This window comes from Camelus ferus, chromosome 2 (genome assembly GCF_009834535.1).
Source record: "Camelus ferus isolate YT-003-E chromosome 2, BCGSAC_Cfer_1.0, whole genome shotgun sequence".
Classification (NCBI taxonomy): domain Eukaryota; kingdom Metazoa; phylum Chordata; class Mammalia; order Artiodactyla; family Camelidae; genus Camelus; species Camelus ferus.
Window position 1 is genome coordinate 54044839 of NC_045697.1, and position 24126 is coordinate 54068964.

The 24126-nt window shown below is 36.2% G+C and overlaps 1 protein-coding gene across 1 annotated transcript; it reads left to right on the plus strand.

Annotated features, from left to right (window-relative positions):
* Positions 1–11383: 11383 nt before the first annotated feature.
* LOC102524164 (transmembrane protease serine 11B) lies at positions 11384–23678 on the plus strand. Its single transcript, XM_006194934.2, has 10 exons — positions 11384–11570; positions 13590–13708; positions 15399–15514; positions 15600–15667; positions 17104–17264; positions 18666–18704; positions 19513–19690; positions 21214–21473; positions 21823–21965; positions 22603–23678. Exons 1-10 carry the CDS (start codon positions 11563–11565, stop codon positions 22762–22764), a joined length of 1254 nt encoding a protein of 417 aa, XP_006194996.2. The 5' UTR covers positions 11384–11562; the 3' UTR covers positions 22765–23678.
* Positions 23679–24126: the final 448 nt, after the last annotated feature.

The window sequence follows — 24126 nt, forward strand, 5'->3', positions numbered from 1 at the left end:
GCTTCAGTTCACTGTGTTACAAGGGTTGGCAAGGAATGTCAATCTCCCCTAAATTTTCGTTAGTAGGAACAGAATATATAACGAAATTATATTTTTAGCAACAAAAATTAACAATGCACAAGAAATGACATTTTTAATCTAGAGGGTTTATAGGAAGTAAGTAGGCACTCAAGTACCAGAATAGTAGGATTTAACACATATGTGTCACTTATTGAGTAACAGACCTATTGAGTATATTACCCAGGTTCCCTGAGAATACAAAGGTAGTTTCCTAGTAATGGACTCATGCATTCTATACATAGAAAATACTGTAGCTCCCATTCTAAGTTAACTACCTGACACCTTGGTCAAAAAATATGCCATGAGTCTAATAAATATGAAATAATTCCTTAGAGCTGGATCTTGATGGGCTATTGATAAAACTGAGCTTCTCATTTTTCTATTTTTGAAAGCTAGGTCCTGTTAGAAGTGAGCTTATCAAGGAACAACGTCATTAAAAAGGCCACTGTTAGCTCGCCAGATAAGCTAACCCAAAATATTATTGCAAATGCAAAAGAAAACAGTATGAATAAGCGCTAAATACTATGTAGAAATAAAAGAAAGAAGAGGCCCTTGCTTGCTGTTTCATGTTGTAAGAATCAGACAATGAGACTGTAAGTGCTTATTGAAAACCTGAAATGTATGGAAAATTAGTATAAGATATAAACCCTATACTTTAGGGTCCTATAAGATTCTTGGGGAAAAAGTATGGCACAAACAGAACAATAAATAGTATTAGTTGTTACGAGGCATGTGCAACTTCGTGACAGAAAATAATAAAATTAAGGTGGGCCAGTCAGTAGAGAGTCTTAAGGCGTATTTGAAAGATTTTGAAAAATTTGAAAATAAATATATTTGAATGCAAATATCATGGTAAAGCTTTGGGTGAAAATATAAACCCAGGAAGAGGAAGTGCTGTCATGTGGTGGATAATATCAGCTGCTACATAGCACTTGATAATTCTTATCCAAGCTTAAGACACTGAGACTTTGTAATTGAACTGAAACTGGGACATGCAATTTATAGGATGTTCTTAGAACACACGTAAATTCTAAAATGTACTCATGTAAAGGATGATGATTCAATAAGACCAAAAATTTAACATGACGTGTGTTTCTCCTTTACAACTGACAGGATTTTTGTGGCAATGGTGCCAAGAGGAGAAAACTGGTGTAAGCACTGACATTTAAGGCTTTGTCCAAGATGGAAGAAAGGCTTATACTGTTTCAGCAGCAACACTGTTTATTCATGGAATGTTGGAGAACCACATCAATCCACAGTTGCGATTTTTGACATTAGAAGCAAATCAAAAAAGAAAAAAGAAATGCATATGAGATGATTGATATCTAGTATAAATACATTACATACATCAGCTTTAAATCTTTGTCTTGTTTTACAAAGATAAAATGACGGTGTCATATAATGTCTATATGAGTCAGATTATATTTCTGTTAGCTGTTTCAACATATGAATTTCGGAATCGTAGTTAGTTGGTAAAGTGAAAGTTTATTTCAGGTTTGTGCAGAGTTCAAAATGTGGTATTCTTGAAGGGCAGGTAGCAATTCCTATACTGGTGATTATATCAGTTTTAGAAACTTGAATTTTTTTCCTTAAGATTTTTTTCACTTCATGTAACTTTAAAATTTTATGTGTAATAAAACAGTTACTTCCCAACTTGTTTTATAAGGCCAACATAGCTTTTTTTTTTAACATTTTTTATTGATTTATAATCATTTTACAATGTTGTGTCAAAGTCCACTGTTCAGCACAATTTTTCAGTTATTCATGGACATATACACACTCATTGTCACATTTTTTTCTCTGTGAGTTATCATAACATTTTGTGTATATTTCCCTGTGCTATACAGTGTAGTCTATTCTACAATTTTGAAATCCCAGTCTATCCCTTCCCACCCTCCAACCCCCTGGTAACCACAAGTCTGTATTCTCTGTCTGTGAGTCTATTTCTGTCCCTGATTTACGCTTTGTTTTTGTTTGTTTGTTTGTTTTTGTTTTTTAGATTCCACATATGAGCGATCTCATATGGTATTTTTCTTTCTCTTTCTGGCTTACTTCACTTAGAATGACATTCTCCAGGAGCATCCATGTTGCTGCAAATGGCATTATGTTGTCGGTTTTTATGGCTGAGTAGTATTCCACTGTATAAATATACCACTTCTTCTTTATCCAGTCACCTGTTGATGGACATTTAGGCTGTTTCCATGTTTTGGCTATTGTAAATAGTGCTGCTATGAACATTGGGGTGCAGGTGTCATCCTGAAGTAGATTTCCTTCTGGATACAAGCCCAGGAGTGGGATTCCTGAGTCATATGGTAAGTCTACTCCTAGTCTTTTGAGGAATCTCCACACTGTTTTCCATAGTGGCTGCACCAAACTGCATTCCCACCAGCAGTGTAGAAGGGTTCCCCTTTCTCCACAGCCTCTCCAGCATTTGTCATTTGTGGATTTTTGAATGACGGCCATTCTGACTGGTGTGAGGTGATACCCCATTGTAGTTTTGATTTCCATTTCTCTGATAATTAGTGATATTGAGCATTTTTTCATGTGCCTTTTGATCATTTGTATGTCTTCCTTGGAGAATTGCTTATTTATGTCTTCTGCCCATTTTTGGATTGGGTTGTTTATTTTTTTCTTATTGAGTCGTATGAGCTGCTTATATATTCTGGAGATAAGCCTTTGTCGGTTTCACTTGCAAAAATTTTCTCCCATTCCGTAGGTTTTCTTCTTGTTTTATTTCTGGTTTCCTTTGCTGTGCAGAAGCTTGTAAGTTTCATTAGGTCCCATTTGTTTATTCTTGCTTTTATTTCTTCTAGGAGAAAATTTTTTAAATGTATGTCAGATAATGTTTTGCCTATGTTTTCCTCTAGGAGGTTTATTGTATCTTGTCTTATGTTTAAGTCTTTAATCCATTTTGAGTTGATTTTTGTATATGGTGTAAGGGAGTGTTCTAGCTTCATTGTTTTACATGCTGCTGTCCAGTTTTCCCAACACCATTTGCTGAAGAGACTGTCTTTATTCCAATGTATATTCTTGCCTCCTTTGTCAAAGATGAGTTGACCAAAAGTTTGTGGGCTCATTTCTGGGCTCTCTATTCTGTTTCATTGGTCTATATGTCTGTTTTGGTACCAGTACCATGCTGTCTTGATGACTGTAGCTCTATCGTATTGTCTGAAGTCTGGGAGAGTTATTCCTCCAGCCTCTTTCTCTCTCTTCAATAGCGCTTTGGCAATTCTAGGTCTTTGATGGTTCCATATGAATTTTATTATGATTTGTTCTAGTTCTGTGAAATATGTCCTGGGTAATTGGATAGGGATTGCATTAAATCTGTAGATTGCCTTGGGCAGTGTGACCATTTTAACAATATTGATTCTTCCAATCCAAGAGCATGGAATATCTTTCCATTTTTTAAAGTCTTCTTTAATTTCCTTCATCAATGGTTTATAGTTTTCTGTGTATAATTCTTTCACCTCCTTGGTTAGATTTATTCCCAGATATTTTATTACTTTGGGTGCTATTTTAAAGGGGATTGTTTCTTTACTTTCTTCTTCTGTTGATTTATCGTTAGTGTAAAGAAATGCAACTGATTTTTGAACGTTAATTTTGTAACGTGCTACCTTGCTGAATTCTTCAATCAGCTCTAGTAGCTTTTCTGTGGACCTTTTAGGGTTTTCTATATATAGTAACATGTCATCAGCATATAATGACACTTTTACCTCTTCTTTTCCAATTTGGATCCCTTTTATTTCTTTCTCTTGCCTGACTGCTGTGGCTAGGACTTCCAGGACTATGTTGAATAGGAGTGGTGATAGTGGGCATCCTTGTCTTGTCCCAGATTTTAGTGGGAAGCTTTTGAGTTTTTCACCGTTGAGTACTATGCTGGCTGTAGGTTTGTCATATATAGCTTTTATTATGTTGAGATATGTTCCCTCTATACCCACTTTGGCGAGAGTTTTTATCATAAATGGGTGTTGAATTTTATCAAATGCTTTTTCTGCATCGATTGAGATGATCGTGTGGTTTTTGTCCTTTCTCTTGTTGATGTGATGTATTACACTGATTGATTTGCGTATGTTGAACCAGTCTTGTGTCCCTGGGATGAACCCCACTTGGTCATGATGTATAATCTTTTTTATGTGTTGTTGGATTCTATTTGCTAAAATTTTGGTGAGGATTTTGGCGTCTATGTTCATCAGTGATATTGGCCTATAATTCTCTTTTTTTGTAGTGTCTTTGCCTGGTTTTGGTATCAGGGTGATGGTGGCTTCATAGAATGAGTTTGGGAGTATTTCCTCCTTTTCAATCATCTGGAAGAGTTTGAGAAGGACTGGTATGAGTTCTTCTTTGTATGTTTGGTAGAATTCCCCGGTGAAGCTGTCCGGTCCTGGACTTTTATTTGTAGGGAGGTTTTTAATTGCTATTCCTATTTCCTTTCTAGTGATCGGATTGTTCAAGTGTTCAGATTCTTCTTGATTCAGTTTTGGTGGACAGTATGTTTCCAGAAACTTGTCCATCTCCTCTAGGTTATCCAGTTTGGTTCCATACAGTTTTTCATAATATTCTCGTATGATATTCTGTATTTCTACTTTGTTTGTTGTAATTTCTCCATTTTCCTTTCTTATTTTGCTAATTTGTGCTCTCTCTTTTTTCTTCTTTGTGAGTTTGGCCAGAGGTTTGTCGATTTTATTTACTTTTTCAAAAAACCAGCTTTTGGTTTGGTTGATTTTTTTCTATGGTCTTGTTAATCTCTATTGTATTTAATTCCTCTCTGATCTTTATTATTTCCTTCCTTCTGCTGCTTTTTGGGGCTTTTTGTTCTTCTTTTTCTAATTCATTCAGGTGGTGGGTTAAATTGTTTATTTGAGATTGTTCTTCTTTTTTGAGGAAGGCCTGTATCGCTATAAACTTCCCTCTTAGCACTGCCTTTGCTGTGTCCCATAGGTTTTGAGTGGTTGTGCTTTCATTATCATTTGTCTCAAGGTATTTTTTAATTTCAGCTTTGATTTCCTCATTGATCCATTGTTTTTTCAATAACATATTGTTTAATCTCCATGCTTTCCTTTTTTTCTCCTTTGTTTCTCTGTTGTTGATTTCCAGTTTCATGTCATTGTGGTCAGTAAAGATGCTTGAGATAATTTCTATCTTCTTAAAATTGTTGAGGTTTCTTTTGTGCCCAAGTACATGATCGATCCCGGAAAATGTTCCATGTGCACTTGAAAAGAATGTATATCCTATATTTTGGCGGTGTAATTCTCTGAAAATATCCACCAAATCTAGTTTTTCTATTGTAGTATTTAATTTCTCTGTTGCCTTGTTTATTTTCTGTCTGGAAGATCTGTCTAGTGATGTTAATGCAGTGTTAAAATCTCCAACTATGATTGTATTCCCATCAATATCCCCCTTTATCTCTGTTAGTAATTCTTGTATGTACTTAGGTGCCCCTATATTGGGTGCATATATATTAACGAGTGTAATATCCTCATCTTGTATCACTCCTTTAATCACTATAAAATGTCCTTCTTTATCTTTCTTTGTGGCCTTTGTTTTAAAGTCTATTTTGTCTGAAATCAGTACTGCAACACCTGCTTTTTTGGCTTTTCCATTTGCATGGAATATCCTTTTCCATCCTTTCACTCTCAATCTATATGTGTCCTTCTCCCTAAAGTGGGTCTCTTGTATGCAGCATATTGAAGGTTCTTGCTTTATTATCCAGTCTGCCACTCTGTGTCTTTTGACTGAAGCATTTAGTCCATTAACATTTACAGTAATTAATGATAGATGTGTGTTTATTGCCATTTTGAACTTATCTTTGCAGTTGAATTGGTATATCCTCTTTGTTCCTTTCTTCTTCCTTTTGTGGTTTGGTAATTTTCCTTTTATTATTATGGATTTTATTTAATTTTGTGACTCCTTTGTAAATTTTTGGCTTGTGGTTACCCTTTTTTGTAAATCTATCAACCCATTACTATAACTGTTCTTATTAAACTGATAGTAACATGATCTCAAACCCATCCTACTGTTAAAAAAATTTTAAAAAGAAAGAAAAAGATATTCTATATTTCCCTGCCTCCCTCTCCCACTCTCAGTGATTTGTATGTCTTCTTTTATAATTTCATGTTTACTTTATTTGTAATTCATGAGTTATCACCTTTCCAGTTGTGTGTTTCTCATTTCTGTAGCATCCTGCTGCTTTTCTATTTAGAATAGCCCTTTCAATATTTCTTTTAACATGGGTTTAGTGTTGCTAAACTCCTGCAGCTTTTTTTTTGTCTGTGAAACTCTTTATTTCTCCTTCTATCCTCAAGGATAGCCTTGCTGGATAAAGGATCCTAGGCTGCATCTTTTTTTCATTCAGGGCTTTGAATATATCTTGCCACTCCCTTCTGGCCTGTAGTGTTTGTGTAGAGAAATCAGCTGAGAGCCTTTGAGGGTTCCCTTGTAACTTACTCTTTGCTTTTCTCTTGCTGCCTTTAGAATCATTTCTTTATCTTTAACTCTGGCCATCTTGATTATGATATGTTTTGGTGTGGGTCTATTTGGGTTCTTCCTGTTTGGGACCCTCTGAGCTTCCTGTACTTGGATATCTGATTCCTTCTTTAAGTTTGGGAAGTTTTCAGTCATGATTTCTTCAAAAACCTTTTCAATCCCCTTTGATCTTTCTTCTCCTTCTGGGACCCCTATTATGCGAAGATTGGGATGCTTTATATTATCCCATAGGTCCCTTATGCTATTTTCATTATTTTTTATTTGCTTCTCTTGTAGTTCTTCTGAATGGGTGCTTTCTATTGCCCTGTCTTCTAGATCACTAATTCGTTCCTCTGCATTATCTAGTCGGCTTTGCACAGCTATTAGATCATTCCTCATCTCTGTCAATGAGTTTACCCATTCTACTTGGCTCTTCTTTATAGCTTCGATTTCATTTTTGACATATTTTATATCTCTAAACACTATCTCTTTTAATTCCTTCAGCAATTCGATCACTCCTTTTTTGAAATCTTGATCTAGTAGGCTATCGATGGCTATTTCGTTGATCTTTCAGGGGATTTCTCTTGTTCTTTTAATTGGGAAAGGTTTTTCTGCTTCTTCATCTTGCTCATACCTCTCCGGCACTGTGGTTTATGGAGTATCAGTTGTTTATTTTGGTCCTTAAGGATTTTATCTATCTGATGCCTATTTAGGAATAGAACTTAGGAAAAAAAGAAAAAAAAATAAGAGAGAGAGAGAAAGAATTTTAAAAGAAGGGAGAAAGAGGGTTTGAAAACAGTGTATAATGAATAATAGAAGAGTGAGTTGAAGCAGAGTATTAATCGTGTTGAGACGTCCTTTTGAAACTTTTACAAAAAAAGGGGGGGGGGGAGGTGAATAGATGTATTTGAAACCTGTGTCTAATGAATAGCAGGACATCAAAACCCAAGAGAAATAGAAATGAATTAAGAAGTAAAAATTAAGAGAGTAATAGAAAAGAGAACAGGTAAAAACAGATTTTAAAAAAAAGGGGGGGGGGTGTTTGTCGGTGTTCTCCTGGAGTCTGTGTGCTTTTAATGTGAAGTCTTTCTGTCTTTGTCTCCTGTTTTGGAAGCTCAGCTTACTGTTTTCAGAGGCCCTCCGTTGGCGCCCTCTTCTGTGCTGCTCCCAGCACCTGTCGGCAAGCAGATCGCGCCTCATCCTAACACTGGGTCAGGTGCAGCTCTCTGCTGTGGGTGGGCGGGTCGCTGCCCCTCCGGATGCCGCAGTCAGATGTTGCAGACTGGCTGGGTAGGAGGGCGGGTCGTGCCCCCTCCCAGCACCTCGGTCAGGGGCTGTGTTCCTGCCCGAAAGGCGGGGGGCCGCTCTCGCTCTACCTGCGCCACCGCCGGTAGCTCCGCTACTCTGTGCGGCTGCGCACTCTGCCCTGGTCGGCGCTCCGCCCTGGTAGGCGCTCCGCGGGTGGGCTCGGGGAAGACCGAGGGACAGCCCTGTCCCTGCTCCGAGCGAAAACCCAGCTCCTTGTTTGTCTTTGTGGAGCAAGTTCTCTGAGGGACCAGGATGGAGGATCCTATCTGCCCCAGGCTGCAGGCCAGTCTGTCTGGCCTTTGAGGCTGCTAAGCGCTTCGGTGCGGATGCAGGTTTCGCCCCTGCCTCTGCCTGGGTGCTAAGTGCCGGAGTATATGGCGGCTGTGCCTGAGCTCTGCCTCTCTTCCCCCAAAAACTTTCCGTGGGTTTTCAGAGATGGGGGTGTGCACCCTTCCCCCGAGAGCACATCAACCTTGCTGTTTTATGGAGGGCCCAGGTTGTTCTGCCCTGTGCACCCACAGCCACGGCGCGCAGCCCCTTGCGTTCCCCCGGGGCTGCCTCCGTGCAGCCGTCCCCGTCCTCCGCCCGGCTTGTGCAGCCTGGCCCTGCCCGCCGCTGCCGGCCCGCGTCTCAGGCTGGGTGTCGGGGGGACGCTGTGTGCCCGTTTAACTTAGTTCTGTCAGTCAAGGGCTGCTCTGTACAGATCCGAGCCTCGGAGGCTCCCCCTCCGTCCCGCTGGCCTCTCAGTTGGAGAGGGGAGACCCAGCGAGCCAGCGCTAGTCCTCCTTTGCCGCTCCCTCCCCGCGGGCCCCGTCCGGTGCTGCTTTGCCTTTTGTTCTTTCTTTTTTCCTTTTCTCGTACCAGATTTTTGGCGTCTTTATCTTTTGAAGAGGGCGATGTTCTGTCGGAGTTCCACAGGTGCTCTGGTTGGCTGAGTGGGTCTGTAGATGTGGGTCTTGGTGTATTTGTGGTAGAGGGTGACCTGCAAGCGTCCTTCTACTCCGCCATCTTTTCCGTCTCCAACATAGCTTTGATTACAAAATGTAACAATGACATTAAAAGACTGTAAAATTGTGTCATTCTTTCTCAGAAGTATGGATACAAAAATCCTAAGCAAAATAAAATGTGAGACCCAATGGAATGTAAAATGTATCTTATTTGCGATCAAGTTGGGGCTATTGTAGAAATACAAGATCAGTTTAACATTTAAATACAAATCAATGTAATTCACAATATTGATCAAATAAAGGTAGAAAAAGGATATGATTATCTCAGTAGATGCCAAAAAAAGCATTGGCTAATTAAAAATCCATTTTTGTAAAAATTAGCAAACTAAAAACAAAAGAAAATTCCTTAATCTGATAAAATGATAGCAAACATCCTATTTAATTGTGAAGTACCAAACACCTTTCCCTGAAATTAGGAAAAAGAGAAGGACTCCAGCTATCACCAACTCTATTCAACAGTTTACTAGAATTCTATGACTTAAGCTAGAAGTAATCAATAAATCAACTACAACCAAAACAAAATAAAAATATAAGCAATAGAAAAGAAGTAATAATACTGTTCTTATTTGCAGATGGAAGTGTATGTTAAAAACCCAAAAGAATACACAAATAGAAAAAAATGAAATTAATAGATGAATCAAGTTTTCTCAATTCAAGGTCAATATATAAAAGTCAATTGTATTTATATATGTCAGCAATAAATATGACATGAAATGTAAACGATAATGACATTTACAGTAGGATTCAGTAAGTCAAATATATAAGACTGATTCTAGGAGAACATGTACAAGACTTCTATTCAGATACTTAATAAACACTACTGAGAGAAATTAAAGAAAATCTAAATAAAACAAAGAAGGTACCAAGTTCATGGATTAGAAACTTCAATATTTTAAGAAGTCAGTTCTTCCCCAAAAGATCTATAGATTCGATACTATACCAACAAAAGTCTAGAAATTCTTTTTTGGAAATTAATCAGATGATGTTAAAATTTATAAGGAAATGTAATGGACTAAAAATAGCAAAGACAATTTTGACAAAGGAAAATAAATATGGGCTTACATACCAGACATCAAGTGTAAACAGAGAAACTCAAGGTGTTGCTCACCACCAAGTTCTACAAGGATTAAGTCACAACCCACTATATTCACTGACCTACTGCACTGTGAGATGAAATTAAGAGGACAGCATAATGAGTAAGGCCCTCCGTGCTTTGGACAAGTATGCTCCTTAAATAGATAAACATCTCAGGAAGAATTTCAATGACCTTGGATTTTTGCATTTTCCATTTTACAGAAAAGCACTAAAATCACTGACTTGGGATATCTGTTCTTTGTGACTAGCAGTAATCTTTTACCGAGATTTAATCTGGTAATCATATTTAATTTGGTTTTTCCCCTACCTCTTTGGAGCCTTTTCCTCAGAGCTAACTGAATGGCTGTCCACCAGGCTATAGTAAGACTCTGAATTCACAACTCTTATAATGCGTGTTTTTCTTTGAGTTGGCATACATTCTATAACTTCAATAATCAAAGTAGTGTGATATGGCACAGTAATAGAAAAATAAATCAAAGAAACAATAAAAGAAGTTCAGAACGAGATCCACACTTGATTTATACTTGATTTATAAGAAAGGTGGCATTGAAGGGCGGTGGATAAAGATTGCATGTTTATGATTTCAATAAGATGTACAGGGTCAATTAATAGTCATATGGGAAAAGATGCATCTTTTACTCCTACTTCATAATGCACACACAAATAAATGCAATGTGAATTGTTGACCTAAGTGCAGACAGTGAAGAAACATTAAAGGTTTTAGAAGAAAACATGGAAGTATATATTTATGAAAGGCAAAGATTTCTTAAATGAATTGCACACATATACTCACAAAATACTAACCTTAAAAGGAAATATTGACAATTTTTAAACTAAAATTAAGAAAATCTTTTTTTAAAAAATCACCAATAATTAGTTCCACTTCCAGCAATGGTAGTCTTATATCAAGCTCTCTTAGAGTTAATAATTACAAAGTTTGGAAAAAACATAAAAACCAGCCATATGAAGGCAGCAGAGAGTGACCAAAAACTGGGAAAAACTGTATTAGGGTCAGTTTATGAAAGGAAAGGACTATATTGCCTGAGATTTACAAACATACAGTTTCTTGCCAGAGGGCATTGGTCATTCAGTCCAGGTGGCATAGGGGTGCTAAAAAGTTAAGCAAAATGATGGCAATATTAGTTATATTAAAATTGGTACCCTGTGAAAAGTCTTTTGTCAGAAATTTCTACCTAGTTACAGCTGGTTTCAGTTAAGGAAGAAGAAGCCAGAATGATGGAATTGACCGAACACAGAGTTAGGATTATCCCGACTTACCACAAAGCTGTTTTTGGGGTGTAGCTTTAGGTGACAAATCCAAGACTTGGCAATTATTTTTTTCAAAATAGCCAAGTCAAGGAAGTTTGTCATTCCCTGGATGACTCCTATCTTGAAACAATAGAAATATGACAGTCATTAACATTAGTCAGACAAGTTTCATCTTATTTGTTCTCCATATTTCACCCAGCCCAAAAAACAAACCAACACTGGATGTAGCACATAAACCTATGAAACACTGATCATCTTAAAAGCTACACCAGAAGATCCTTATTATCATTATCACTGTCACCACTGTCATCATCATCATCACTACCATTGCCAGTGGCACCACCACAACTATCAAAATACTATGTCCAGGTAAATGGGATTTTAATTGGGAGAGTAAGTCTATAAAAGCTAACAAGCTGCTATAGCGTATTCTCTAGTTTTTTGTTAATTGGTTGCTTTTTATAATTTAGATTGTTATTTCTGGGCCCATGCAATTGTTTCTGAGGCCTAAAGGCCCTGTATTTAGTCTCTGGGAAATTTTCAGAAATTTGGGGGGGGGAAACGAATTTTAGCAAAATTTTGCTTACTTTTTATATCCACCCATAAGAACTATTATTTTTGTTCTCTAGTACATAGATTTTGGAATAATGTACTTTACAACACAGATTCTAAATTAGCACCTGGCAAAATACAAGGGGCCTCAAAATTTAAAAGGTTTTCAAATGATTTTCTTTCTGTAGACTCTGCTTTTGTTCTTTTTTTAAAAAATAGGATTGTTTACTACTGCTGAATTGTTTTTGTTTTCATGTGTGTGTGTGTTTTGGGGGACTAATTATGCTTATGACTGAAAGAAATCCATAATGAAAGGGAAAAGCTTATCAGTGCTGCAGTCAACTATATGTATTCTTTAGAACTTCCAAGAACACCTAAAATGGGCTTTCAACGATAAACATTTTATAAGCTGAATATAGTGATTACTTGCATAGAAACTGTCTCAGCTACTTTATGTGCCATGTACATAATTTAGGCTACCTGTGTGAGTCTTTCAAACTTTCATGTCTCAGAAAGACTGAGCTACCAGACTACATTACAACTGACTAATCCAAAACAAATTTCAGACTTTGCTATCACAGTGAACTTTTCTACTCATTAGAAGACACAGATTATTGGATATTAATAAGGTTATAAATATCATTATTAATTACCTTAACTGTATACTCCTTTTAAACTGTGATTTATCTAGTATAAGAAATACCATGCCTAAATAGATGTTTTGCTCTGAGGATGAGATTAAACAACTGAATTCTAGTATAAAAGCATACAAGGAAGAGTTAGGATTAAGAATAGAGAACAGAGAGGAAACAAAACTGGGTGGAGTTGTACAGGTGTGGCATAAGGTACTCATTTATTTTTAAAGGACCTTCTCTACCTAAAAATCAGTTAGTCCTAGAAAGATTAGAACAAAAAGGTTCTCCTGCTCACAGGGAATATATGATTTGCTAAATGTACCCACTGATTACAAACTCTTCTGTTTTGCAAGTTTTGTTTAGGGTGATGCAGAATACAAAGAGATTGAAGAAACAGCTGAGGCTATTTTGAAACTTGAAATCAGATTTTGTTTTTTGTGTGTTACAGGTCTTCGTCCAAATGGACAATTTCATGACATCATATCTTTCAAGCTATAAAGAATAAACAATGTCCAAACTTTATAAAATTAGACTAAGGGTGGCCATATGGCCTAACTGTAACCCTAGACCTCTCTATTTGTATGATGCCAAGTCACAATGTTTTCTGATTATTTTTCATCTAATTGATTGGTTTTGATGATGAATCTTACCTGTCTGTTAAATTATATTTTACAAATAATCTATATTTATTATAGAAACATCAGAAAACATAGTTAAGAATAAAGTAAACAAAAATGACAAAAAGTCTACCCATAATCTTATAATATGGGAAAGTTGCTTTTGACATCATGATGTTTCCCTACACAATTAAACATATAAATGATGTTATATATTTGTGTTTATAAATCTATATATGTCCACACATCTGATGTGGCTTTAGTTTACAAAGATACAACCAGACCACATGTAATGTTTTATAACTTGCTTTAGATAAATAAAAAAGCAAACCAACTTCTCCTTATCAACGTAAGAACACAAACCATGCTATTTTACTCACTGTTGTAACACAGTACTCAAAGATGACTTGCTAAATGGACGAACAGTAATGTCCATCCTCACTGAGACAGTTAAGGCATCTGTGTTTTAAACTAACATAAAGACCTAATGCATAAGTTATAAACTGTGTTGTATGAGTTGGAGGAGAAACAGGTAGATTTAGAATATCTATCATCTGATTTGAGCCGTTTTCCTCCTTTGGTAGGTACAACGTATTTTCCCAGAGAAGATCTTGGCCACTGTGGATGACAATCCTTATCTTCCTTGGAACGATGGCAATCTTGGGAATAACTATTGGTCTCATTGTTCATTTTCTGGCAGTTGGTCAGTATTGACTACTCAATTTTCACCCTTACCACTAAATCTCTTTTAACTCTTAGAAATTGGTAAGAAACAATATGAATATTAAATTTCCTTATGGAAACTTTGTCACTACTATTTTATTTCAACATAATAATTTTATATAATTTGACACCAAAGTTTATAAATTTTTCTGAATTCTGTATTTCCTTGATCCTCTCTGTAAGTTGTATCACCAACTATGGGAGTATGGGCAAGACTGAAAAATTCAATACTTTGGTGCCAATATTTGTTGTCAATAAAGGAGCTTATATAGTAGGTTTGCAGTTAAGCTGTACATTTTTAGTAAATATACCTCAAGCTTTGGAGATCCCTACTCTTCTTGGCTCATTTCTAATATTGATTATTAAAGATATAATTGATAAGTAAGAATGGATAATCCACTAATGGTTCTTCTAATAGTGGACAGTCAAGAATGGTTAAATGGCTGAATGTTCATACTAACTTGATCTTATTTTTAATATCTTTTATTAAACCTACATTCAGAAAGTTTGGTTTTCCAGTTTATTTTTACTTTTCAGAAAAATTAATTCTAAAATTTGTGTAACTGTTTAAGGTTTTTAAACAAATTTGTTACCTACTCTTCCACTTGATCCTCACAATAATCCTTTGAACTTGAGAGAGCAGGTTTTACTACTATCCCTAGTCTCACACGCAGGAAACTGAGGTTCAGGCAACTCAAGTGATTTGCTTGATATCACAGGATTTAAGTCACATAGCTGAACACAAACCCACATTTTAATACTTCAAGTGTATTATTCTACTTTATCATGATTTTTGTTTTATTCCTCTGAAATATATCACCCTATACAATAATGTCATATGGACACATTTTGCTTGATTCAGTGACAATTCAAGTTTTCTTTCAACCTAGCTTCTCCTTTGTTTCTCCATAATCATCTTAATTTCAAATTTCAAAACTTGTCCTTCATGAGTGTAGTAGACACTCAGACTCTTGCTTGGCATGTCTATCCATGAACTCTCCATAGTCTGAATCCTTCTAGCCTCTTTTTGTCTCTGCTCATTAAAAAATAACATTCTTCACATCATTTCCTTAAGGATAGTTCTGAGTTTTCCATATTAAGCCCCCGTGAAGAAGTTCTGTCAATATGTTAGTGGGGACCAGTAGCCTAATTAGTTAACCTTCCAAAATATAGTTTGCATTTTAATAGATCCCTTCTTCTGGAGAAACAATGACTTAGTGGAAAGGAGTAATGCAAAAGAGAGAACTACAGGCATCCTGGCTTGAGTAGGAAGTGTGTGGAATGATAAGTCACCCCTGAATTTCTCTACATGTTCAACCATCTATCATTTCAGATATAAGACTAGACAAGCTTGTATTACCTAAAGTTAAATTAGTTGAACCAGGCTTCTTGTGAAGTAAAAATGGACATTCAAACTTGCAAAGGTTGTTTGAAATCATTTTGAAAGATGAACCCTTTTGCTCTAGGATTTTGGCTTAGGAGCTAATACAATCTTTGTTAATAGAGTAACTTGAGTTGGATGACAGCTAGGGGAATATCTCATTCAGTGGTAGTAAACTAATTGCCCTAACTGAGTACATCTATTGAAATTTAATTTTGAGATAAAGATACAGAGGGGCTTGAAGCCGTTTCCTGTTTTAAAATTTTCTGAATATTTCTTTATTTCACAGGAAAGATTTACTATTACCAAGGTAATTTTCATATTTCTGGAGTCACATATAATGACAGTTGTGAAAAAGCAGTTTCAGAAGCCAGCACAAATCTGAGCAAAGATATTGAGACTAAAGTAAGTAAGAGATCTTTTTTATTAACTTTATTATAAATTTGATTGAAACATACATCATGGCTTTTTTGGTTTTTTCTCTTGACAGATATCTACCACATTTCAGAATTCTAGGGTATACAAAGAATATATCAACTCTCAGGTCATGAAACTTCTGTAAGTATAAATTCATTCAAGATTATATGGAAGAAGATGTAGGTAATATGTCACATTAGTCCTGGTTTTAAGTAACAACAGTGATGAAAAACAGAAAGAGAGAGGGAGAGAGAGGAAGAGAGAAGGAGAGAAGGAAGAGAGGGAGGGAGGGAAGGAAGAAGGAAGGAAGGGAAGGGAAGGGAAAAAAGGAAGGAAGGAAGGAAGGACTCCCCATAAATTAAAATATCACTGTATCTAACAAATTTCTGTTCAGGGTAGGAAGTGTTCTGTACAAATCTGTAATCTCGGTACTTGAAGGGGAATTGTAAGGTTGTTGGTGGCAGTCAGTTCTAACTGACTTCTATGATAAAAGATAATTTAAAAGACAATTGTAACTCTACGGAAAATAAAGATTGTCTTGCTATCCATCTACTAGCCACCTCTTTTCCCATTCATACTCGTCTGGCCGTATCTTTCTTAAAATAATCCTCCTTCGGTCTCTTTAATAATCACCATCACTGTAATGACTGTGGAGAAAAGTGAATCTTTACGATAACATTTGTCTAAATATGTATTGTAAGTGTGCCTGACAGTGGTAATGGTGGTGGTGAGAGATGCGGGGAGGCAGGTATCACGGAGCATAGGGGATAAGTGATTAAGGGAGAGAGCATTTGTAATTTAGCAACTGTCAGTATCTATTCTGGAGAAGTCTGAATTCCTTAAAACTAAAAAAAAAATCCAGCTAGACAACCAACCAACCTACTTACCTCCAGACAGACAAAAACGTCTGAAGGCCCTTCAATTGATCCTAATTATTTGAAAATAGAGCTGTGGTTTCTTAAAAATTGTGATTAATATAGCTTTTGCATTGACAGTCTTCCAAAATGAATTAATTGTCTCTCCTGATCAATAAAAATAATGTACTGAATATACAGATAACGGAGATATTCTTATGCTTAGAATTATCTTTCTGAGCCTTCTCATTGTATAGATCCATTGGGGTGGACACTCATAAGAAACTACGGGAAGAAGCTTAGTTCTGGCTCTTGAATATATGCTAGAATTTATCTTTTGAATGCTTCCCAGCCCTGCATTTAAGTTCTTATTTATCTCTTCCTCTAAAATTAAGAAAACATCTGTACAAAACACTATTTTTTTTTACTGTATTATAATGAAATTTCAAGCCAATTATTTGTTGGCCAGTACTCAGTTTCTCATACATGTTTGAAATATTCTGATTTCTAACGTTCACATCCTCTTTCACAAACAATACCTCTAAACCAATTAGAAGATTTTTAAGGATCCTTGAACTTTATATATACTGGGACAATATCTGTGTATTGTTTTTTAATATATGTAAAGGCAATATAATAATTACAATGTGGGAAATTCAGTATGTTCATAAGACATCTAAAAAATCAGGAAGTAGCACATGAGAACATTTCTGTTTTGTCCAGTCCTAATCCCAGTGGTTCCAGTGTACAGTTACAGCTGACATTCAAGTTTCCTCCAGCAAAGAAGAATAGCATGAAGCCTGAAATAGAAGCTATCTTACATCAGATATTGAAAGACAACATGGCATCCTGGAATGCAGTTCCCACCTCCCTTAAATTTATAGGTATTTCAACTATTTTAATTATTTTCTACTACTTAAGTATCTAGACTATTAAAAAAAAAAGTACCAGAAAAAATGTACTTAGGAAAAAATTTACTTAGGAAAAAATAGTCTTTCCAAACTCTGGCACTCCTACCATTGAGTTGATAGTGGAAAGGGTAGTGCTATGGAATCTTTGTCTGAACAGTGATAGGAAGGAGTGTTGAACCACAGATATGCTTGTGAGTTTGGGAGGGTTGGGTATTATGGATGGAAAAGGGGGTGAAAGGTAGTAATTGAAGCATTATTCTCCCTACCTTCTACTTTTGTCAGGATCTCATTATAGGAAACAGACTTAAGTGTTTTCTTGATCATTGAGCTGAAGATTGTAGGAGTAAGTGTGAAATTGAGGACAGAGAGCTCTTATTGATTCTTGTAGAAGAATGGAAGTAATCCTACTAAAGAAAAACTTGTCTGAAATAATTCCCCAGAAAACAAGAGAAGAAAATGACAGAATTTTGTCTCAGTGCAGAAAGTAACGTTTGTAAGCATCTTGAAGGTCCTGCATTTGTCCTGAAACTCTAACTTGGATTGTTAAAAGGTCTATTTAGGTGGTCTAAGCTTGTGGTTCCAGAGCCCAGTTTTGTGGTTCTTCCAGACTGACAATTGATCCTAGTGTCCTTGAAAGCTATAATGGCTGCCAGCTGCCAGTCACAGGTCCTTTGCCTCAGAACACAGACCCTGTCACCAATGGGCCACTCATGACAAGTGAGTCTGAGGCAGAGCTTCTGAAAGAAGCAATACAATTCCTTCGTGAGTAGTTGTTGGGAAAGAAGACTGTACCAGTTACTGCCCCTCTGTATCCCCGAGATTTAAGAGTTAGCACTTTCTGATGTGTTCTTTTTTAGTTCTCTCTTCTCTTTCTCTCTAAAGTCTCTTCCCAGTGGAAAAGAGACTTGAATTTAAGTTAAATTCTCAAAATTTCATAATTCAGTCTTAGTAATGAGATGACTTGCAAAGAGTAGGATAGGCCCAATGTAATTTTAGTTGGATTTTTTTCCTTTAAAATATAGATAACTCTGAGTATTTCAGAGTAATGAGAATTATCTAAGGGAAAGAAATCCAAAGATTATGCCCAGTGCCTCTTTTAGTAAGAGTATAAGCTTCTTACTTCACTAAATATTTTACTTCAACTATCATAAAACTGAGAGCTTTGCTTTTTTATTTCCTTTTCCTGTACTACCTGGTAAAGATGTGGAGAGATGGCCAGAATATAACAAGTAAGAGTGAGAGGGGTTGATAAGCAATACACGAACTAGCCTGAATAGTTAAATGTTGGCTGTAATTAGGTTAGGAAATCTAGTCCTTGGGTTGAAGAGAATTGCATGATGATATTTTATCAACTTTATTTTTTTTTAATTTCAGAAATCAGCAAGGCTCATGCTGAAATGCTTACAAACAACTGTAAGTTTAGAAACTTTATTATAAATTTAATACACTCACAAACAGTTTTCTATCATTTTTCTAGAAAGTATCTAGAAGCACCTCAGGTGGAAATCTATAGTAGTTTTTCAAAATTATTGGATATACTAGATATTTATTGGGAATTCCTTTTTAAAAAACACTGACCATTTGTAAGTGGTTGTCCAAAAGGGTGAAATGACAACTGTTTGCAAAGAATGGAATCATGAAAAATATCTTGTTTGAATTAGTTAATATATAAAAAAAAGGGAAGGAAAAAGGACAACTTAGGATAATAAGAAAATGCAAAACTAGGCTATAGAAAAATACGTCTATTATAAGGTAAAAAACAGTTCTGTACCTTTTAAACAAATTCTCTTTAAAGTATCATGGGGCCCACAACATGGTACATCCATGCATTCATTCAATCAGTGGATATTTCTGGAATATCTATTATCCACATGGGGCTTTACAGACAGCACTGTACATGCTATGCAACATACAGACATTAATGAAGCAAAGTTTCTACCTTCAAGAACTTTGCAATCTATTTGGGGAGAGTAAAATTATAAGACAGATACAATGTAACTCAGTAAGTGAAAGACGTTTAAGACTGAAAAAGAGGAAAAGTAAACATCACCCAAACGAAGATAGAGTGGACTACCATGATATGAATACATTACAGGAAAGAGACAGCATTGTTAGGAGGTGCTGAACAATCACTGAAGGGTTTCAAGTAATGTTTTAAAAATACTTCTTATAAAGCATAATCACAGATACCTGCTCTTGTATAAATAAATCTTTTCTTTAGGTTGTGGGAGACAACTGGCCAACAGTATTACATCTGGCAATCGAATTGTGAATGGGAAAAAAGCCGTGGGTGGGGCCTGGCCGTGGCAGGCAAGCATGCAATGGAAGGGCCAGCACTACTGTGGTGCCTCTCTGATCAGCAGCAGGTGGCTCCTATCTGCAGCTCACTGCTTTGCTAAGTAAGTTTGAGAGTTTCACTAAATGTAGGAGTCTAGGTGCAGGCCTATTTCGGATAGTCTGTGGGGGTTAACTTGAATGTGTGAAGTTTGCCAAGCCATATGAAATTTACAAATACTTGTATAATTGAAGGGCAGCAAAGAAATTTAAATTTGGAAGGGGGGAAAAGTGAATGGAAGCAAATTAACATTTTCTAAAAAGCTGCTTTAGCCCAATGTTAAGTGCTTTACTTACATCATTTTATTTAATCATAATAGTAATTCCATATGGAAGGTATAATTTAACCTATTTAAAGATGAGGAAATCTAGGGTTCAGAAATGGTGATGTAACTTGACCAAGATCATACAGCTCTTAAATAACAGAAATTGAATGTGAATACAGGTATGTCTGACTCCAGTTACAAGGTGCTTATTTGTCTTGTCCTCTGGGGGGTTACAATCTATTTGAAGAAATTTAAATGTGATGTATTAAAAGTAGAAGGTGGCATGGTGTATGTACAACACAGGTACTAAGTTTGATGGAAACCTGATGACAAGAGAGAACATATCTAGCTGAGGTATGCAGTTGTAAGATTTGATCCAGACTCTAAAGATGAAAGACTTGATTGATAGGGTGAGTAGATGAGAAAGGATAATAAGCATTTCGAGTTGGGAAAATAGCCTTCTTCAAATGTGTTGACATGAAACAACACAAGTTGTATTCTGTGGACAGCAAGCAAAGAGAATAATTTGAATCTTAGAGGATTTGTAAAAGGAAACATTAGAAAATATGCTTAGAAAATGTAGTTATATCTGGGATCGGGAATACTTCTAAATGACAAGATGCTAACTTACTGGAAAAACACAGCTATTGAGTATGTGGAGTCACTGAAGATTTTAAAATGGGAGAAAGATTGAACAGTGTCACAGTTATAGGAAGGTCTTGAAACCCTTAAAAAAAAAACCACCAAAAAAACCGCCAATACCTGACATTTTGAGGAAGGTAAAAATGGTTAGATAGGATGTTAGGTCCTAACTGAGAAAGAATCTCAGGGGAACTGGAGAAACTGGTCAGAAAATCTAAATTAGAAGCCAAGAGGCATTGACTTGGTAAATGTAATGTGACTGTGTTAAAATAATTTGCAATTTTAAAATTTATGGAAGTGCCTGGAGACTGCCACAGGTTCTAGGAGTGCAGGGTGTATGGTAGGAAAGAACAGTGATTCTGGACCCCTTCCATTGGGGCTGCTCATGTGAGCCCTACCCAACTCAAATGCTCAGAAACTGGACGGGGCTGAAGCAGCAGGAAACATCAGTGACTCTGGTCAGGAGGATTTGTAGAAAGCTAACAGCTCTAATAGTCCTTAGCACTATTTTTATGTGACTGCAGCATTTATAACATCCCCACGTCAAAGACAATTTTTAAAAATAAGAATTTAAGTGCTTTATAAGTATTGTTTGGGAACCTCATACCTTAAAATTATAAGATAATAACCTCTGTGAACACCCCAAACTGAGTGAATTTTAATTGAATTGTGTCCTCCAGGAAAAATAATTCAGAAGACTGGACTGTCAACTTTGGAACTGTAGTAAATAAACCATATATGACAAGGAAAGTCCAAAATATTATTTTTCATGAAAATTATAGCAAGGCTGGGGTTCACGATGATATTGCCCTTGTGCAGCTTGCTGAAGAAGTCTCTTTTACGAAATACGTTCGTACGATTTGTCTTCCTGAAGCCAAAATGAAGCTCTCAGAAAATGACAGCGTTGTAGTTACAGGATGGGGAACACTTTATATGAATGGTGAGTTTTTCTGTAAATATGTAATATCTTCACAGGAATAATATTTAATCAATCAATCAATCACTTTCTCACACAATTAACCAATCAGTAAATATACTGAAAAGAAAACAAAGTGATGGGACCAAAAGCATGGTATTGTTTTCAGTTTCTGAAATACCTCTGAGAATGAGAATTGGAAAAATTGGAATAATGTATGCGGCAGCCAGATAATAAACATCAGAAAGAAACCAGTCTAGTCAGGGACTGGCTGGCTCTTGGTGACCAAAGAATCGGCTTTATTCCACAGAAGCTCTTTGTATCAACAAACAAGGTTAAGATCTCTATAATTTGCAGAATTTATTGCCTTTAGGTCCTCTTCCAGTAATACTTCGGCAGGCCTTTCTGAAGATTATTGATAACAAAGTTTGCAATGCTCCACATGCGTTATCTGGCTTGGTGACTGATACAATGCTGTGTGCTGGATTTATGTCAGGAGAAGCTGATGCCTGTCAGGTACCTCAAGAAATATTATCAAATCATTTTTTCCCAAAGTACTAATTCAGTGGTAGTTTTTATCACCACACAAAAAAATTTTTGTCTTAATGATTTTCACAGAGTAACTTCTTATTTCAATCCAGAAAGCAAATATTTATTACTCTCATTAATGTACCAGATACCAGCGTAGATGCTGAGGATGCAGTGGTGAACACCATGCCTGCCCTCATGAAGTTTTCAGTCTAGGAATCCATACTTACAAGGTGATAAAATAAGTTTGGCTCTATTTTATGGGCACCCTGCCGACAAGAATGCTGTCTCTTCCTTATGGAGAGATGCAGCAGGACGTTTAGCACGTGCACGTGACATCCGTTCTTCAGAGGCTTCCTCATGGAGCAGCTGAGGCACTTTCTCCATAGTTAAGGCTGGACTAATTAACAAAATCAAATCCTAGTCTTTCCAATCCAATATTTAGCTGCTGTAGGCAATGTATTCTGGTTGGTAGTTGCCCTGGGTTTTGAAGAAACCCAAGAGTTCCACAGTTCTAAGCCCAGAGGGTGGATGTTTGCAATGCCCAGGGCATTGCAACTCCAGAGGAGAGGTAAAAGGAAATTCTTCGACAAGACACGAAACATTTTTCCCTCTTTTCTTCTAGAATGATTCTGGTGGACCACTAGCTTACCCCAACTCTAGGAATATATGGCACCTTGTTGGAATAGTAAGCTGGGGTGAAGGATGTGGTAAAAAGAATAAACCAGGTGTCTACACTCGGGTGACTGCTTATCGTGACTGGATTACCTCCAAGACTGGACTCTGAAAGAAATGTAACCTTGGAATGGAACATAAAGACAACTACAGGATATTCTTATCTATTGTTTCAAAATCTTTTTTGATTGTTGGTATACTAATCATTTTCTTATATAAAAATGCATAAATATCTTGATTAATGTTTTATCTAAAGCACTATCCATTTATTTATTGATCTATTTAACTAATTTAGGAAACAGGAAGAAAAAAAGAAAGGATGACCGTAATATTTTTATTAATAGCCTAGTTCTGATGTATCTTACCATTATATTCAGAATAGACCTTTATTTTTTAGAATTAAAGAAATACATATTTGTTGGTATGAGAACATATGCTGGATCTACCAAATAAATTATTTTTCATTCTATATATTATAAATGCATTTTGTTAAACCAAAATACATAAGACAAATAATGTATATTCACTTTTTATTTCAATGTGAGATAGTTTGTGTACCTTGTAAAATCATATGATCTTGGAATGGAGGGGAATGTCAGAGGTTCAGCTAGACCGAGTGTCTCAATATAGAGATCGAGAAACTAAGAAGAAAAATTATTTCCTTAAAGTCATTCTTCAGTCTCTCTGACAAGTTGCAACCCTCATGTGAATTTTCCCTTGTAGAATTCAAATCCAAAGTCAGTCAGGAATTTTAAAATGATTTTTAAGTTGCAATTATTTATATAATATTTCTTCATGTCCTTTTGTCATTTGTTTGTATTCCTTTGCAGCAAGAATAATGTGAGGTCCTTGAGGGCAGAGGACTGTATGGCATCTATAGCTCTCCTCACAGTGCATATGCAGTGGTGTGGAGGACAGACTCTGTAATCTCTGCAAATAATTCACCTTTTGTAATTTCCTAAAATTAAAAAGTAGCTTAAAAATTTAAAACCAGCTAAAATAAACCTAAAAATTCTCTTCCTTCAATTGTTTGTGATATTACTCTTCTTTTTTTTCCTTATTATAAATTATGACTTATGATGTACATAATGATGTGAAGCCAATCCATAACTAAGTGAGACAAGGTGGTGTTTTTTCCTCCCCTCTCCTTTCTCAGGCAGGTCACATGTATGTATTGAACACTCAGTGCGTTCCAGGAACTGTCAGGTATGGACACAGTATCATCTTCCAAGGATGCTGCATTTAGTGGATAAAGACAGGCAGTAAGCACACACATAAGACAATTTTGGTTTGTGGTAAGTGTTAGGAAGGGGGAAAAGGTAATATGATAGAAAAAATGGGGCAGATGAGAAGTACTTGAGATCTGGTAGTATGAAAACTTTTTCAAAAGAGTAGCATTTGAGCTGGACCTAAACAATGAGGAGGCAAAACATAAAACATCTGAGAGAAGTCCGAAGAGAACAAGTGTAAAAGC

What these genes read in the sequence shown, in the direction of transcription:
- LOC102524164 (XM_006194934.2), top strand. An exon ending in GCAGCTCACTGCTTTGCTAA is followed by an intron (nt 19,691 to 21,213) that starts GTAAGTTTGAGA and finishes TGTGTCCTCCAG; the next exon opens with GAAAAATAATTCAGAAGACT. An exon ending in GGGAACACTTTATATGAATG is followed by an intron (nt 21,474 to 21,822) that starts GTGAGTTTTTCT and finishes TATTGCCTTTAG; the next exon opens with GTCCTCTTCCAGTAATACTT.